This window comes from Urocitellus parryii, chromosome 9 (assembly GCF_045843805.1).
Source record: "Urocitellus parryii isolate mUroPar1 chromosome 9, mUroPar1.hap1, whole genome shotgun sequence".
NCBI classification, from domain to species: domain Eukaryota; kingdom Metazoa; phylum Chordata; class Mammalia; order Rodentia; family Sciuridae; genus Urocitellus; species Urocitellus parryii.
In genome coordinates, this window is record NC_135539.1 from 35519249 (window position 1) to 35535896 (window position 16648).

General features: G+C 55.7%; 1 protein-coding gene across 1 annotated transcript in view; it reads left to right on the forward strand.

Annotated features, from left to right (window-relative positions):
- Foxk1 (forkhead box K1) overlaps positions 1-16648 on the forward strand; it is a 61081-nt gene that overhangs the window by 28498 nt on the left and 15935 nt on the right. The window contains exon 2 of the mRNA XM_026407172.2: positions 10023-10208. Coding sequence (XP_026262957.1) covers positions 10023-10208 — 186 coding nt within the window. The remainder of the gene's footprint in view (positions 1-10022; positions 10209-16648) is intronic.

Sequence of the window (16648 nt, forward strand, 5' to 3'; positions counted from 1 at the left end):
TCTGTGTCTGTTCACTGTCAGCTTCCTGGGCTCTGTCCCGCCCGCCCAGGTTTCAGCTCCTGGGGGAGCCCACCCACCACCTGGAGAGGGTCTGGGCCTGGCTGGGTGTTCCATATTAGGAAGGTACCCGGCTGGCAGTGTGGCTGAGGCAAGGGAGGTATCTGTCTGAGCCTGTGGACTTGTCGCCGCTTTGTTTGGACAGGCGGAACTTGTTTTTAAATGGCAAAGACCTCCCCTTCCTGATGAGGGGTAGTCAAGGTTGGGGCTCACTTCTGAGCTCTGCCGCCCGCTGTCTCCCAGAGGTAGCGGGAGGGAAGGTTAGAGCCAGGCGTTTGTCTTGTGTCTGGCTGGGGACATTCCTGTGCCATGCACACTACTGCTTTCATTGCAGGGGACGGGCTGCCGCTCGCCTGGCCGTGATGTGGGCTCCTCCCCAGAGGCCCTTCCCGCTCTGCCCTCGGCTGCTGGAGGCATTTCCTGGGCCAACTTTGACAAACTCAGGCCTAAGCCTCTCGAAGTTGCCAGAATCCAGGGAGTGAGCCAGCGCCTGTTCCCCGTGTGTGCCCACGGCCCCTGCTGCTCTGAGCTTCAGCTTCGGCTTGTCCCAAGGTCCTGTCTCTGCCTGCTCAGGTTCACAGGGAGTGAGGGCAGCCTTTGTGTGACATCCTCAGACATGTTTGTGTATAATCCTGGGGTCCAGAGACTGGAGTGTCACAGCTGTTGAGCCCTGCAGCACTCAGGTGGCTCCAGCTCTGGGGCAGGTGCTCCTCCAGTCACCACGCTGAGCCCCAACCCTCTGGGTCTTGCTAGGAACCCTGAAGCGCAGCGTTTCTGCTGAGTGCCAAGGGCCGGGGCTGGCTTTGGCACTCCCTGGACAGCATGCCATTCCTCTCCCTTGTCCCTCGTTCCTTATCCCTCATCTGGCAGGAAGCAGGACACAGAGGAGGAGCCTGCCCAGTGCTCCCTGGGCGGGTGACACGAGGTAGTCTGTTCACAAGGGACCCCTCTGTGGCCACACTGACTCTTCAGCCTCACAGGGTCTTGGACTTGAGACCCCCCTTTCCTCCTGCTGGATGTCCTCTGACTCTGGCTGACTGATTCTCCTAAATGCCACAGGATCAGAAAGGCCTGGCAGTTCCTCTGTGGCTTTGGGGCGTCCCAGACAGCATGAGTTTCCACCAGCTCTCCTTGGTCACCCTGGCTGTGACTGCCCCTGTGTGGCATTGGCCTCTCCCACCTGTGCTGATAAGCTGTTTACACACATTTGTCTCCTGATGGACTTTAAAGTCCTGGAAGAAATGCATCGCGGCCTCCTGCCCGTGGGCACCAGCTGCCTGTGCTCTGTGTGCACATGAAGACGTGCCCGGGGGGCCACCTGGTGTGTTGGGTGGCTTCCTGGAGGAGCCTCGTTTATTGGGAAGAGAGAGCCTGCCCTAGCAGGAGGAGGCCCTGCTGGCACAGGGAGTGGGCCAGGGAGCTGGATCCAGGGAGGCCCCTGGCTGGAGCAGGTGGCCTTTGAGACCAGCCTTGAAGGATGTGAGTCTTTTCAGATGAACCGTGTCTGGCTCTCAGTGTCCATGGGTGCCCAATGAGTAACGATTAAATTGAATTCCTGTGGGTGACATTTAAAGATCTCTAGATTAAGCCATTTGGACTTTTAAAAAAATATTTTCTTTAAATCAGCCCAGAGGCAAAAGGGAAAAAGCGCCCGGGCCGCTCCTCGCAGGCGAGCTTAAAGGGGCCCTCTGAGCCCAGCTGCTGCCGGCGTCCCCCGTGCGCTGGGCCAGTGTGCTCTTCTGCAGCCCCACAGCACTGGAAGCCCTTATTCTGCTTGGAACTGAACTTTAGGAGGTCAGGACTTTGATGGCTCCTCCATTCACCCAACTGGCCGATCTTTGGTGTGCTTTAGGCAAATTGGATTTTCCAAATTGTAAAGCTTGGGAGTTTGACTTACAGACACAGTGATTCGGGACTGGGCGGCGGGACGGGGAACGTTGTCTTAATTCTGACAAATCTCTGTAGAAGGATGGGGTGGTCCCCTGGGAAGGACGGCCCACCCCCGACCATCATGTCTGCCCCTCTGTTGGCTGCCCTGCCAGGATGCCTTGAGCTTCTGCCCTGGGCCCGGGTCCCTCACTGATTTCCCCTCCTGTGGCCTCAGGGCGACGTGGGGAAGAGTGACTTGCCAGCCTGCTCTCCGACCTTCAGGATCATCTTCAAGAACACTTCAAGGCCTTTCTCCTGGAGCTGGTCAGCAGAGGCAGGCGTCCTGGCTCCCTGTTGGCACTTACTTGCCCAAGAACAAGCTCTTTAGAGCAGGTGACCCCTTGGGAGTTCTTGTTAAAAATGCAGATTCCTGGGCCACCCCGTCACCATCATCTGGGCGCCACCATCATCTGAAGTGAGGCTGCAGAAGTTCCTGTGGCTTCCCTGCAGCTGGACTTGGAGACAGTGCTGCGGTGTCCTTCCTGAGAGGGCAGGTGGCACAGCTGTGGGGCATGACCCAGGCACCTGCTTTTGAAGCACTGCTCCTCTCCTCCTCCTCCCTGTTCTGGAGAAGGGACCACTGCATTTCTGCCAGCATCTTGGCCTTGTCTATTGGTGGCCTGAGCAGGACAGTAATCAGGAGCAGTGGTCCCCCGCCTTCCCAAAGCCAAGGCTCTTGGCTTCTGCTCCTGCTGCTTGGAGTCTGTTTTATTTTTCAAAGCTGTGCTCAGGCCTTCTTGCTGTGCTGCTCCCTCTGCCCTTGGTGTCTCTGTGCTGTTTTGTGTGGCTTCTCGGCACCAAACAGGGGCCATAGCCACAGCCACATTGACTCATTTTGGGAGTGTTTTAGGATAATGTATTAATTTTTTTTAAAATTTATTTATTTATTTTAGTTCTCGGCGGACACAACATCTTTGTTGATTTGTGGTGCTGAGGATCGAACCCGGGCCGCACGCATGCCAAGCGAGCGCGCTACCGCTTGAGCCACATCCCCAGCCCAGGATAATGTATTAATTTTTTAACAGAAGATATTTTGGGTTAAAAACATTTAATTAAGATGGTCATATTCTTTGCTGTGGGATTTTACATGTAAAGGGTCTTTCAAAGCCATTTCCTGGAGGGTCTTATTTTTCTTTGGAATTCTTACAAACACAGAGAGACCCTGGTGCCTTTGGTGCTCCAGTTTCAGACTTCCCAGAAAGATCCTCTTCCAGAAAGGGCCCCTCCCGGAAAGCCGTTGGCTGGTGTATGCAGAACACGCTGGCGCAGGGGACCATGGAGTCCCTGAAGGGCTGTTGGTGGCCTCTTGAACTAGGCTTGCTGTGTCCAGCCCTTGGGTGTCCTGGGGCCTGACCACTTTTTCCTTTGTGGGGTCTGGCCCTGGGGGCTCCTCCCTCCTGAAGCCTGGCCCTGCCCCGGATAGGACACTTCTCTGCACCCCACGGAACATTGGAAGCACCTGTTACCAGTCCTCTGCCGGCTGCTTCCCCATTCTCCTATCGTCTGTATCTTAAAAAAATGAAATAAGAAAGGCCAGCGTGACACACCTGTGCTGCCCAGCGGTTTCCGGTCCCATCCCTGTCCCGTGGAGTCACAGGAAGTGAAGTAGATGTGCACTGGCCACTTGCCCACACAGCCCTGTGCTCATGGCAATGTTCACGGCACCGAAGCCTCCAGACCCAGGGAGGAGGGATCGTCCAGCACATGGCCTGGGGCCCCTGAGGTGTCCAGATAGCCCTTCTCAAACCAGTTCCGTCTGGTCTCGGACGCTGAGCCCCTGCGTGGCTGCGATCGGTCTGCAGGTTTCTTTGTCAGCGTGGAGTGGACATTTCCCACGTTCCTTCGCTGAGTGGCATTTAGCAGGCCTGTCTTGCCTGCGAGACACTCTCTGCACGTGCTTCCCACTCCTTGCCCCAGAATCTTTCCTTGACTACCCACAGGAACCCCCAAGTTTTCAGAGTGCTCAAGGTGCCAAGTGGCAATCGGCCCTCCACCAGGAGCAGGCAGGCACTCTGTGCGTCCATCCCCTCTCGGTGGGTCTCTGGCACCCGGAGTGTTCTAGGAGATCTGCGAAATCAAGGGAAATATGGCGTTCTGAAAAAATCTCCCAAACAGGGTGGGTCTGGGGCAAACCCCAGAGCTCTCATTCCCTTGCTGACCGTGTCATCTTCTCAAGTGTCACTTTGGAAATGTCACGTGTAAGTCGCAGTGACATACTAAGATGGTGAGGCAAGCTTCACCATGGGGCCAGGGCAGGTGCAGGGACCACCACAGCAGGGTCTGGTGGGGCAGAGGTTGGGCCAGGCTCCTGGAATGTTTTAATTTTGATTTAAATGTCTTAAGAATGCCATCCTTGGTAGCTTCATTTATTACATAAAATTAACAGAATTTTGAAATTAAAAATTTACGGCTCATGTGGAAAGACTGGCCCTCCTCTGTCCCAGACCTGTCCCAGGGCTGCTGGGTGCACTGCCACATCCCGGGCTTTGAGTGGCAGGCTGATGGCATTCGCCTTCCACCTCAGCGACCCCCCCATGTCCCACTCAGAGGTCCTGGGTGGGGTTTGAGCCTGCCCATACCCTGCGCCCTGTGGACAGTCCCCGCTGGGAGCACCTGCCGCCAGCAGGTCAGAGGGGCTGCCTCCAAGGTCCCAGGTCTCTGCTTCTCCAGGTCCCCTGGCCCAGGGAGGGCGTGGCTTGGGCTGGGGGCGGGGCCAGCGGGACTGAGCTGGAGTTGGTCTTGGGTTTTAAAAGGCTTTGGTCACTGAGGAAGGTTTTCACGCCCAACTTTCACTGTCTAATTCATCAGTACATGTGGTTTAAGAAGCCGAGCAGCCACACGGGGCCGCAGACAGCTGTCCCTCAGCCGCACTGTGCCCAGCCCGCCCCGGGGACTTCCCTAGTACCACGCCCGCACTGCTGTCTGCATCTCCCCGTCTTGGGCCTCCGGCTTCCTGTTAGAGGGGAGGCCGACCTGGCTCTCCTCCCCCAAGCCCTGCACCACCACCCACCTCAGTGGCCACTCAGTGGGTCGTGGGACTTGGCGACGGTCATCCGAGCCCAGGGTCTGTGCTGTCCCCTCCTTCACCGTGCGCCTCTCCCTCCCTCCTGATCTCCGCTGGCTTGCCTTCCGTGTCCCCACTGCAGATCTGTCCCCAGATGCTGACAGCAACCTGCCTAGCAGTTGGGCAGCATGATGCGTCCATTTTTAAGTTCCCGGTGACCGTTCACCCCACAGCCCTGGTCCTCTTCCAAGCTGGAAGAGGTTACTCTCCTGCACTGAGGCAAACCTTCCCCTGCAAAAGTAGGTGTTTCTCTTGAGGCCTCTGCACATCGCCTGTCCTGGGGCTTTGTGTCGTGTTCCTGAACTCTTTGAAGTTAGGTTACAGGCTTGGTTTTGTGACAGGGGTGAAGTGTTTTTCCTTATCATATAATACTCTTCATATGAACTGACATGGTGTATAACCTGGCACTTTCTAGTGTGTCACTATTAGCCACTGTCCACTCTGACCCATTGTGGCTGTTCCGCCTCCTGCCATCACACCCACAGTCTGCCTGTTGGGAAGAGGAGACATGGAGAAGACACTTCATTCCCTGCAAGGCCACACATAGCCCATTTGCACCTTGTTGGACAGCACATAATCTTGTGGGTACTAGAGAGGCAGAGAAATGTCTTTATTGGGTGGATGTGTGTCTGACTAAAGCATTCACTGTGGAGGCAGGAGACGACATTTTCAAGGCCAGCAGTCTCTGTCACAGTTTGCCTTTTCAGACAAGCAAAAAAACCGTCACCCTCGCTGTCAAAGGAGGCAGCCAAGTGCCCACAGTGACTGCATTCCACAGGATTTACTCTTGGGAGCTGCACTGCAGTTCACCTCTGCGCGGGGCCCGCTGTCTTCCCATGTGGGTGGAGGCTGCTACGAGGCCGCCTGCAGCTGTGGGCCTGGGCAGGACGGCAGGAGCCCCCACCTGCTCCTAGTTGTAGTCTGGCTCAGTAGTGTCGCTGGTGGCTGCCACCTGATCGAGACTTGGAGCCCCTTCTCCTACTGTCAGTCTGTCCTCTTGCTGGACAGCTCAGGCCAGGCGGAAACTTACCTCTGCGCACTGCCCTTGCGTGTGCCCCGGGCACGGTTCAGGCACAGATCCCGTCTCTGGGGTCTGCTCTCAGGTGCTGCAGGGGAAGGGTCACCCAGTGCGGGAACGTGGCCTGCCTTCAGCGAGTGCCCAGTGCTCCCTCCAGGCCACAGCGGGGGGTGGCCCTGCCTTAAACATGGTGCTTGCGAGCCAGACTTGAGGTGGCCAGCCCTCTGCAGTAGAAGGACATGGGGACAGCTGTCCCCTCGGCCACAGCTCTGTGGGTGGGCCCTTCTCCCAGGTGTGGGATTCTTCGAGGCTGCCTCGTGGAATGTCTGATTTTCGTGCTCTGCCTCCTGGACGGAGCCGCCGAGGGTTGCTTTATTTCCTTGTCTTTTCCATGAGGTTTATTCGAGTCTGTCATCAGCCATGGCTCCTGGGGGCCTGTGGGGACTCATGGTCCTGCAGAGTGTGTCAGTCCTGTTTTCTCTACAGAGCCTGGGGTCCTGCGGCTGCCTGTGTCCAAGTCCCAGCCCAGGCTTCACAGAGAGCCAGCACCTCTCCACTGGGAGGAAGAGGAGCCCGGGGAGGGGGCACTTGGTGCTCTTAACACCTTCCCCGGGAGCTTCCACTCTGCCGTCTTGTTACTTCTTTGTGTCTAAAATGAGGTGAGCTGTTTCTGCTTAGATCAGTGAGAGCGAGGAGGGTGCCTCTTACTTTCCTGACGACTCCCAGGACCAGAGTGAAGTGACCTGCCCGATGTCACTGAGGCCCAGTGGTCGAGCTGTGACGAGGACCCACCACAGCTCCCATGCAGAATGCGACGGCAGTGTCTTCTCCCACCAAGGCGGCTCTAGTCTGCTCACTGTCCAGGAGCCGCTGGCCACCAGTGGATGGGCAAGGGGCCACGGCTGGAGCAGACAGGCTGGCAGCAGCTTCAAGGCCAGGCCTCTTGTCGGAACCCTTGGACGGGATCCACCTGCCTCCCCACCCGCCCCTCCGTCATCCAGGGTGGAGGTTTTCAGCCAAGTGCTGAGCTGGTGTTCCCCCACGGGCCGCACGCTGGCCACACTCTGCTCCCAGCCTTGAGGACAGTCAGTGAGGATGTTTTAAGAAGCACTCTCCCTGGCCTCCAGGGACACCTGCTTTGTGGGAACCTTCCTCAGTGGGTGGGCTGACCCCAGCAGGGAAGGACAGGAGTCATGTGGCTAAGCAAGACTGTGACACCTTCCAGAAGAGACTTCAGTTGCAAAGCAGCTCATCCGCACTCGCCTCGGGCCCTGAACCCATGAGAACATCTCTGGGAAGAGCGGGGCGACCGCAGGGAGCAGAGGGCACTTGGTGGGGAGCGTGCCCTGTGCCCCTCCTCCTGCCCCTCCAGGTCACTGCCTGCCCTGACAGTCTTGGAAGAGTGAGTCAGGAGCTGAATTTGAAGTAGCTGTGACTGCCCATGTCATGAACAGGCCTGCTGTTAGCTCCACTGGAACACTGCCATGGTCCCCACAAGGGTCGTCCTGCACCCAGCAGCTCCAGGCGGCCTGAGGTTTGGCCACTAGTGTCCTGCCAACATCCCAGGCCTGGAAAAGCTCACATTACTAAGATCCAAGTCTGTGTGCATGCTGGGTACAACCTTAGCTTTTGAACTGGAACTGTGCTTAGAGGTGGGCTCTTCTCCCCAGACCCTCTAGTTCTGTTGGTTAAAAAGCAAAGCAAAACAAAAACAGGACAGGACCGGTTCTGTCGCAGTCGCCTATGGCCAGCTCTGCGCGAGCAGCGCACCCCACTTCTAGCATCTGTCCCTGGTTCCTGCCCAGTAAGACTCAAGGCCAGAAGTGGAGGGAGGGGCCTGGAAATCAGATGCCCCCCCCCCCCGCCCAGAGCCCCTCTGGGGACGTGACCCTCTCTGGTCTTCACCCCCAAGCTGCGTTCTCACAGATTCCTATCTGCCCCTGACCTTGGCGTGGGCCAGAAGCCACATCCTCCTTCTAGTTGGCCTCCATGTTCCTGGGGGTCCCTGGTTAGTTCAGGGACCTTCAAGCATGGGACTGTGACCTGCTGCTGACAAATGGGGACCGTGGTTGGTTTGGCAGCTTTGCCACAGTGGATGGAATGCGAGAAGGAGGCACATAGTCAGGGTCTATGGGAACCGTCCCATGCCTTTCCGCTTGGCATCAGTAAGTCACCGGCACACACGACAAGCGTTTCACCGTCATTCGCAGAGGGCTGCATCTTCATCTGCTCAGCTCATCGGCAGGGGCCCAGCCAGACCCCTGACTCCAGCGTCTTTTCCTTCTGCACTTGGGGACACGTAGTCTGTCCTCAGACTTGGCTGTGAGCAGATGTTGGCTCCCCAGAGCCAACACTGTTGGGCCTCTGGATGGTGAGCCCGTAGGCTTCAGAGGCATCTGAGAACAAGGGCTGGTGGTCCCTTCTGCCCAAGTGCTGATGGAGGAAACCACTCTGGGGAATCTAACAAAAGTGGAAATGACATCAAGTGCCTTAGGTTGGACTTGGGAGCAGATGGGGCAGCAGACTGCCTGCAGGCAGAGCCCTCCCGTCCTTAGCACCAGGCTCCCAGGCAGTGCTTCCCGGCATGCTTCTCACCCCAGATAGCAGCCGCAGCCCCTTCCTTGGGCTTTATATGTGGGAACATCAGCATGGTGGCCTGTTGCCCAGCACCCCTGGGAAGTCAGCTGCTGGTGATGCCCCCTCTCCAGTTCCCCTGGCCAGAGCCAGTCCAGCCTGGCCTGGTGTTTGAAGTTCCCATCACCTGTTGGTGTGGGAAGACGGCCTCCTGGGGAAGGTGTGGGGAGCACGCGGGGCCCTGGGCAGGGGTGGACTCCTGGAGCGCCATTCTCTTAAGTCTTGTTTTTAGAACACTGTTTGCTAAGAGCAGGAGGATCTTGGATGGAAGGGCGCCTGCCCAGGTCTGCATCTGAGTGGGATTTGGGGCAGATTCCCTGTTGCTCCAGAGTAAAATCCAGGGTCAGGAGCAGACTGGGAGCCGCACTGGGGTGGCAGGTATCTCCCCGCCCGTGGTCTCACGGTTGTCGTGGTGGGGTGCCCGAAGTGCTGGAGGCAGGATGGGTGATACTCAGCTTCCCACCTCCCATCCACTTTTCAACAAAGACCCTCTTCTAGAGAGTTGTCCCAGGGGCCAGCATAGCCGGTCCCTGCACGGCCAGTCTGCCTTATTATTATTATTTTTTAAACTGGCATGCCAGTCAGCAAGTTGTTGGTTAGTAACTTCTCAGTTCAGAAATCAGAAGGTGTGCTCGGTAAACGTGCCCAGACTTTGATAAGCAGGAGTTCTGTGAACTTTGCATTGTCACTCACGCCTTCACCTGAGCACACGGGCGGGCGTGGTCTTGGGTGTTGGGAGCACCTCCCTGGGCTCCAGGATTGGATTTGTTTGCACGTGGCCATGTCCTATAGGAAAACCAGGGCCGCAGGTTCCCACCCAGAGCTGGTGGTGAGACAGCCGGAGCCCCTGTGAACTCCGGGCCCCCGAGTCTCACTCCTAGAGAGTCCAGGTGTGCACAGGGTGAACCTCTTATTCCGTCCCAAGACACTTGTTTTATACGTCCCAGTGGCCCCAGGGAATCATATCCATAAAATCTCTACAAAATGTCACGTCCTTTGAGTTATTTTCCACATGTGGTAGGGAAGGAACCCCACCTGGCAGCTGCCTGGTGGATGTAAAGGGGCTGGGCCTGTGTGGAAGCCCCAAGAGCTGTGGCATCATGGTGTTTGGGGTTTCTCTCTCTTGTGTTCACGCACAGAGCTGATGTCAGCAAGAGCCCACATTTATATTCCAAAGTGTGCTAAGGAAAGCATGAATGTGCCACCCTAGGCACAGAGTAGACTGCAGGCTACGGCCAGCGATGACCTAGACTGGCCCCTTTGGGACAGGGCTTCCTTCCTGGGCCCTGAGCCTGATCCACTGCTCTCCTCCTGTTGCAGGTGCACGTTCCGATTCCCCAGCACAGCCATCAAGATCCAGTTCACTTCTCTGTACCATAAAGAGGAGGCTCCAGCGTCTCCCCTCCGGCCACTCTACCCTCAGATCTCCCCGCTGAAGATCCACATTCCGGAGCCGGATCTCCGAAGCCTGGTCAGCCCCATCCCTTCCCCAACCGGCACCATCAGGTAAGTGGAACTCCTTGCCAAAACGGCATGGGCAGCGGGCCGGGTGACTACTTGGTGGGGTCTCTGTCAGTGCTCCTGCAAGGAGAGGTCTCTGCCAGCTCGCCTGTCATCCAGCTTGACTGACGCTGCCTTGCCAGGCTCTGTGGGGGCAAGCGCAGGGAGACAAAGCAACATTGAAAACGTTTTTGTTTTCTTTTACACATTTTCTTTCCACATTTTTCTTTTTTACACATTTTCTTTCCACATTTGTTTTTGGTGCATTAATTCTACATCACGATGGGGTTTGTTGGTACATATCTGTATACACACACACACAATACGGCAATGCAATTTGGCCAATATCACTTTGAAAACATTCTAAAGTAATATTTGCTTACCAGGAATTGAGGAATTTTGTTTTTCTAAACTGCATTCGTGGAAATTTTTTGTGAAGTGATTGAAATTAACTAATTGTTGTTAGATTATATGATACAGAGGTAAAGCCCTGGGGACAGGTTCTGGGGCACCCTTGTATATGAGCTCCCATTGTCGCCCCACCTCAGTCACACAAGTGCTTCTGGAGACAGCCTTCAGCCTTCGCACCCAGCCCAGGCCCTTCCATGTGCTCCTGTCCCCTCATTCAGGACGCTACAAAGATGTGGTCTTGAGGGCCAGGATTAGTAAGTTTTAAAAGGTCTTGGTGTGCCATCACCAGCCTCCTTAAATGCAGCGGCTTCCCCTCGCAGCTGCGCAGGCGTGGGCCTGAAGGTGCAGCGCATGTGCAGTGGGGTGCGGTGGCCGTGGTTCCCGCCAGTCCCACAGCTTCCTCTCTTCTGCATTGGCAGCAGAGGTGGCCCCTCAGGGGCGCTGACAGTGTCCGGTATTGTTTGGAAGTGGTGTGACTGGGTGTTGATGCTGTGAACCACATGCCGAAACCCACTCTGCAGAGACAGCCAGTGCCAACCCCCAGACCCGGCACCCCCGTCCTGCCGGCCAGCCTCACTCGGCAGTCCCTCTGGGCTGCACGCTGCACCTCTCGAGGCCTGTGCAAGAACCCCACGTTGTCCTCTGTCTGCAGTCGCTGGGGGCAGGATTCCCCAGCAGTTACTCCATCGTGGGCGCCTGATTCTTCCTGAGTTTCTACCTTGGAATTCTTTTCAGAGGCCAGTCACTTGTGTTGGAGTTGATGGGAGTTGTCCTGTTTCCAGAGTCAGCACGGGGTAGTCTCTTTGGGGTGGCCCTGGAGGCGGCCACCACAGAGTTCAAGTCTGGGATCTGAGTGTGATCCCAGCCATGCTGTTAGTGGTTGTGCACCTTCAGGCATATCCCCATCTGTAAAGCCAGCCCTAATAGTTCTCTGTGGTGTCGGTGATGGTAAGTGACAATTGCCTGACACAAGGACGTTCGATGCTTGTGCATTAGGACTTAGTCCTTGGAACTTAACAAGAGATTGGTGTTTTCTTAACCCCATTTCAGATTTCTGGAGTGGTCTGTTCCAGCCCCTGAACTCTGCATGTGACCTCCTTTGTCCCTTCAGTCACCTGGCTTGTGTGCAGTCCCGACAGTCAGCCCAGGGCTCGCTGTCAAGTGTCGTTTCGTGACCATGCTATCACATTCACTTGTGTGTGTAGTTCCCATGCGGGTAAAAAATTATAGCTTGAGACCCCAGGCAGCCTCTGTGGAGAGTTTGGCAGTTCCCAAAAAGGTGACTCAGTAGTGCACTGTCACGTCCATGCAGTGACTCAGCTTGTGTTCACAGCAGCACTATTCAAGATGACCCCAAAGTGTAGACACTGCAGACGTGTGACCTGTCCCTACAATAGGCAATTACATGGCCAAGCAGAGACCTGAGGTACTCTTACTGGTCGAAGGGGTCAGGACACGCCATGGGCAGAGGCAGGACATGGGCCAGTGGATGCCTGGTCAGGGTGAAGGGAGGGGTGTCCACCAGGGGTGGGACAGGACCATGTTTAGGAATCAGACAGTGGCGTGGTCAGTCCCTGAAACCACTGTATTGTACACTCAGTGGGCAAAGTGTGTGGTGTTGACATGCATCTCAACAGAGCTGTTGGGAACCACACGTGGAATTAAATCTTGATCCAGTATCACCTTAAATCAGCTGGTGGAGTGGAAGCCAAGACCATTCCTCCTGCCTCCAGGTGCTCAGACCTGCTGATTCTGCCTGTGTCTATTGCCTTCTGCAGGCAGCAAAGGCCTTCCCTGTCCACAGGAAGCCAGACCATGCGGCCACTTAGGGACCCCTGAGGGGTGGGCTCACTCCTCCTCCTGGGACTGGTGTGGGCTATTAGTCAACAGTTTATAATCCAGCTGAACAGAAGCTGTTTCAGAAAGAGAAATGTGTGGGTTTGTACATAGCAGACTTACTAAAATTATTTCCCAAATAAAAATAGCTTCCAGCTGGTGAAGGTTGAGTGAAGGCTCAGGTGTGGAGTCGTCTCTCTGGAGCCGGTGGTGATGGGCTCAGGGAAGCTCTGGTTGACTGCAGCTTCTGAGTCCCAGGTCGTAGCAGCTCTGGGTTTGTGTGTAACCTGCTCTTCCTGTTGGAGCTGGAAGGGTCAGTGGCCCCTGTCCCTGCCCCCAGGGTTCCCATCAGGTGTGTGGGACTGGGTTCCTGGGCGCCGGGTGAGACTAGGGACTTGGGTTCTGCTCTGTGTCTGGACCTTTAGTGTTTCAAGAAGACCTTTGTTGACACCCGTTTATCTTAGCGCTTTGAAATTCACTTGAGAGTTCAGAAACCTCAGGCTTTGGGGTTGGCTTGCCAGGGCGCTTTTCAGTTTGAGTTTCTTTGTGGGGGCGGAGCCGGCGTGTTTACAAACATGCCCTGCCCGCGCTCTCCCGCCAGGTCCCGCGGGCGGGGCGCGCCACCGCTCCAGCACTTTCCTAATTTGGTGCGTCTTCGCCTCGCGCTTCCCCATTGGCCGCCGCATCGCTGCACTGGAAGACCTCCGGAGCCAGCTCCTCCCTGGCGCAGCTGGCCCCGAGCCGGCCGCTTCAACTGGTCCCTGGTGGCCGCGGCTTGCGGGATCCTTCCCGAGTTGAGCAGCGGCCGGCCCGGCCCCTCCCAGGCCCCGCCCCGGGTCTGGCCCCGCCCCAGGCCCCGGCCCCGCCCCAGGCCTGGCGGTGCTCCCTGCTCCAGGTGGGCTGTGCTGCCTGTGGTTGTGTGTTCGCTGGCGTGGTTTGGGGGTTTGTCCTGCCCAGAAGGACTGCACCCAGAAAATGAATGAGTGCTCTTTGAAATAAACTCTGCGACTTTTAGCAGCACTCTGACTTTTCTTTTTCTTGTAAAGAAGTGTTTTTAGGAAAGAGTGAATGGGTTAATCATTTTCCAGGCCTTATAAAAACAGAGGCCAGTCTAAGCCATGGCCCTCAGACTTTAAGAAAACCTCTGGATTTACACAAGAGGAAAGGCGGTGGTGGGGGATGAAGAGACAAAGGAAGTGAAGGTGGGAGAGGGGAGAGGGCAGGTTCTACAAACTGCTTCTGCCGGGCCTCTCTGGATTGCCCCAGTGTGGGCCTCGCTGGGGAGGTTTTATTACATAACATAACTAGTGGCTTGAGTCTGGACCCCTTAAATCATGGTGCTTGTGCCCAAGCTGCGCTCTGCCGCCAGGTGTGTCACCCTGACCTGACCTGCCGGGTGCATCTGGGTCTTAGAGACGTTAGCCCGGTGGTTCCCCATCCTTGCTTTCACTTTCCTTGGTTTCGATTACTCAGTGAAGTCAGGTTCATTCTGAAAATACTCAGTGGAAAATTCCAGAAGTGGAATTTTAAACTGCATATCATCATTCTGAGTAGTGCCAACCTGGGGCCCGTACCTCTGTCCCATGTGTCCAAGTAGTGTGCCACCCACCCACTCAGCCAGGGCACCACAGTGGGGCGCACTGGGCTCCAGGCAGGTCCCAGTGCCAGAGTCATCTGCGACTGGGGCAGGCCCAAGACAGGCTGTTGGGTGCTTCCTTTAGGTGAAAAGAGGAACATTTCCCACACTTGTGGAGGGGGCACAGCAAGGTTCCCATGGGGCTGGGTGCCATCCCAGGTCTCAGGTGTCCACTGCAGGTCTGGGATAGGGGCCTGTGGAAAAGGAGACTCCTGGCCTCTTTGTTTTTCTGGTAACCGTGGGTCCTTCCTTCAAGATGACTCGTCCTGCTCCAGTTTCTAGCTGCAACTCCTCCTGCATGTCCAGTGTTGGCCGTAAGAACAATGTGTACAAACATTGGGTAGTCACAGCAGGGACCCAGCCTGGCTGGCCTGGGAGCCTTGGCACTTGTAGATCATGAGGCTCCAGCTTCCTGTTTCCTGCTTGTACCTGCAGGCCTCTCCAGCCCCAGCCCGTCTTGTCCCCTTCCCCATCTAAAAACTTGAAGAAAATAAAGTGGGTTCCTCCACACTGAGAGGTTGGGACCCTCCCTCTCTTCTGTGTTCCTTTTATTTTTCCCTCCTTTGCAGAGGTATTTTTGGCTCTTAACTGCTGGAATAATTGAGTGGGGTTAGTGGGGACGTCCCCAGTTCTCCTGTGATCACCGCAGGAGCCTTTCAGGGGCCATGTCTGGCCTTTGTGTGGTAGGCCTGCTGTGTGCTTTTGTGGGGGCACATGCTGCGCAGTGGTAGCCTGTCCCAAATTTTGCACTCCTGGGAAGCAGGAGCCTCTGTAGGGCACAGGGCTGCTGGAGGCCCGGGAGGCCGGCCCCTGCCCAGAGTCACAGAATCTGGGACTGATCCTTAGCCTGAGCATGTGTGCGGGTCTGGGTCTTAAGCCTGTCTGAGAATAGCTAACAGCTGGGGGCTAGCTGGTGTTTTTCACTGGGGCAAAAGGCATTCCAGAGACTAGTCAGTCCTCTAAGGTAGTGTCTCAGGATTTTATGGCATTTCATTCACTTATCTTAAGGAATCTCGGGCATTCTTAAAGGTAGGTCCTAACAATTTTTTTCTCTGAAAATGTCCTTTCACTATATTTTTCTTTCTTTCTTTTTTTTTTTTTTTTAAGATTTAGAAGCACTACATGTACATTATATAATGTGGACATTTTAAAAAATGAAACCCTTCCCGGGACACCGCCAGAGATTATTCCTGTCCCTCTTGACTCGTCTTCTGGGCTCTGTCTGTGTGCCTCTGAGCCACAGACTTATGTGGTTGTCCCTGGGGTTTTCAGCTTTAGGTGTCACACTGGACTTCCTATGTGAAGATCAAGGATGTCACCGTCCCTCCCCACCCCAGCCTCCCAGTAAAGCTGCATTACTCTTCGGTTCCACTGGAATCGACATTTCTTTATTACAGCTGTGTTGTCATCATCATGCCCAGCCATTTCCTTCCTGTTCTTTCGCCTTGTTTCCCCCTCCTTGGAGTTCATAATTCCGCTTTTCTGTTTGGCTGGTCCTCTGTGTACCTAGTGTGGCACTTCCTGTGCGCTCTGCTGGGTGTGCATGAGTCTCACTGTGAGGCCTTCCTGCCGCCTCTAATCGAGACCTGGGTCTGGGGCCCCTGACCATAGGATTATCTTCTCTGTCAATCTGGGGAATTCCCACGGACTGGTATTCCCTGACTCAAGGGGTGGCTTCCTCTTTCCTGATTTGCTCCTTTGTTTATTGGGAAACATCCTTCATTCGCTTCCTGGGAAAGGGTCCAGGAGAGGGATATTTAAAAAAAAAAAATCTTCCCTGCCTGGAAATGATTGTTATTTTTCATTCCCCTGTTTGGATGGTTTTACTGGGTAGAGAAATCTAGGTTGGAAACCTCTCTCCCTCGGAATTTAAAGCCTTTTTCTGGCTTTGAGTGTTGACGGTAAGAAGTTGGATGCTGTCTGGTTCTGGCTGCTTTCCCCCACCTGGGGTTGGGGGGTTCTTTTCCATCCCCTGGCCAGACATGCAGTAGGGTTCTTTCAGGCTGAGGACGTGCTTCCTAGACTCCAGGACATCATCTTAGGGCCCGCAAGGCCATGCTCCACCTTCTTGTCCTCTGTACCCAGGGGCATCCCCAGGTCCCCTCCATTCCTTGCCTCTGTCCCCTCTTGGCTCTTGTTCTGGTTCACAGGACCTCGCCACTCTCCCTCTCCTGCCCCCTTTGTTGTTTTTGCTTGTTTGATTTTTGGGAGCCTTTTCTTCTAGGATATGCTTTTCATGCCGTCCTTGCCAGCTCCTGCCTACGGCATCTCTTCCCCCTGAGAAGACTCGCCGTGTCTTGTTCTGTCGTTTTGTCTTCTCCCTGGCATGTGGCGGTCTCGCCTGTGTCCCCTCCTCCTTGTTCTGTTCTGCGTGGCCCCTGCCTAGTGGAAGCTTGTCTGAAGACAGGTGCACCATGGTAGCCTTTAGGCGCAGGAACAAGGTGGTGGGGACCAGGACTTGGACCAGGCCTTAAGTGGGCTCTGCTGGTGAGACCGGCCTCCTCCCCCAGGGAGCCTCCCAAGGGTGCCGCAGGGGCTGCCTCAGGGGCAGAGGACACAGAGC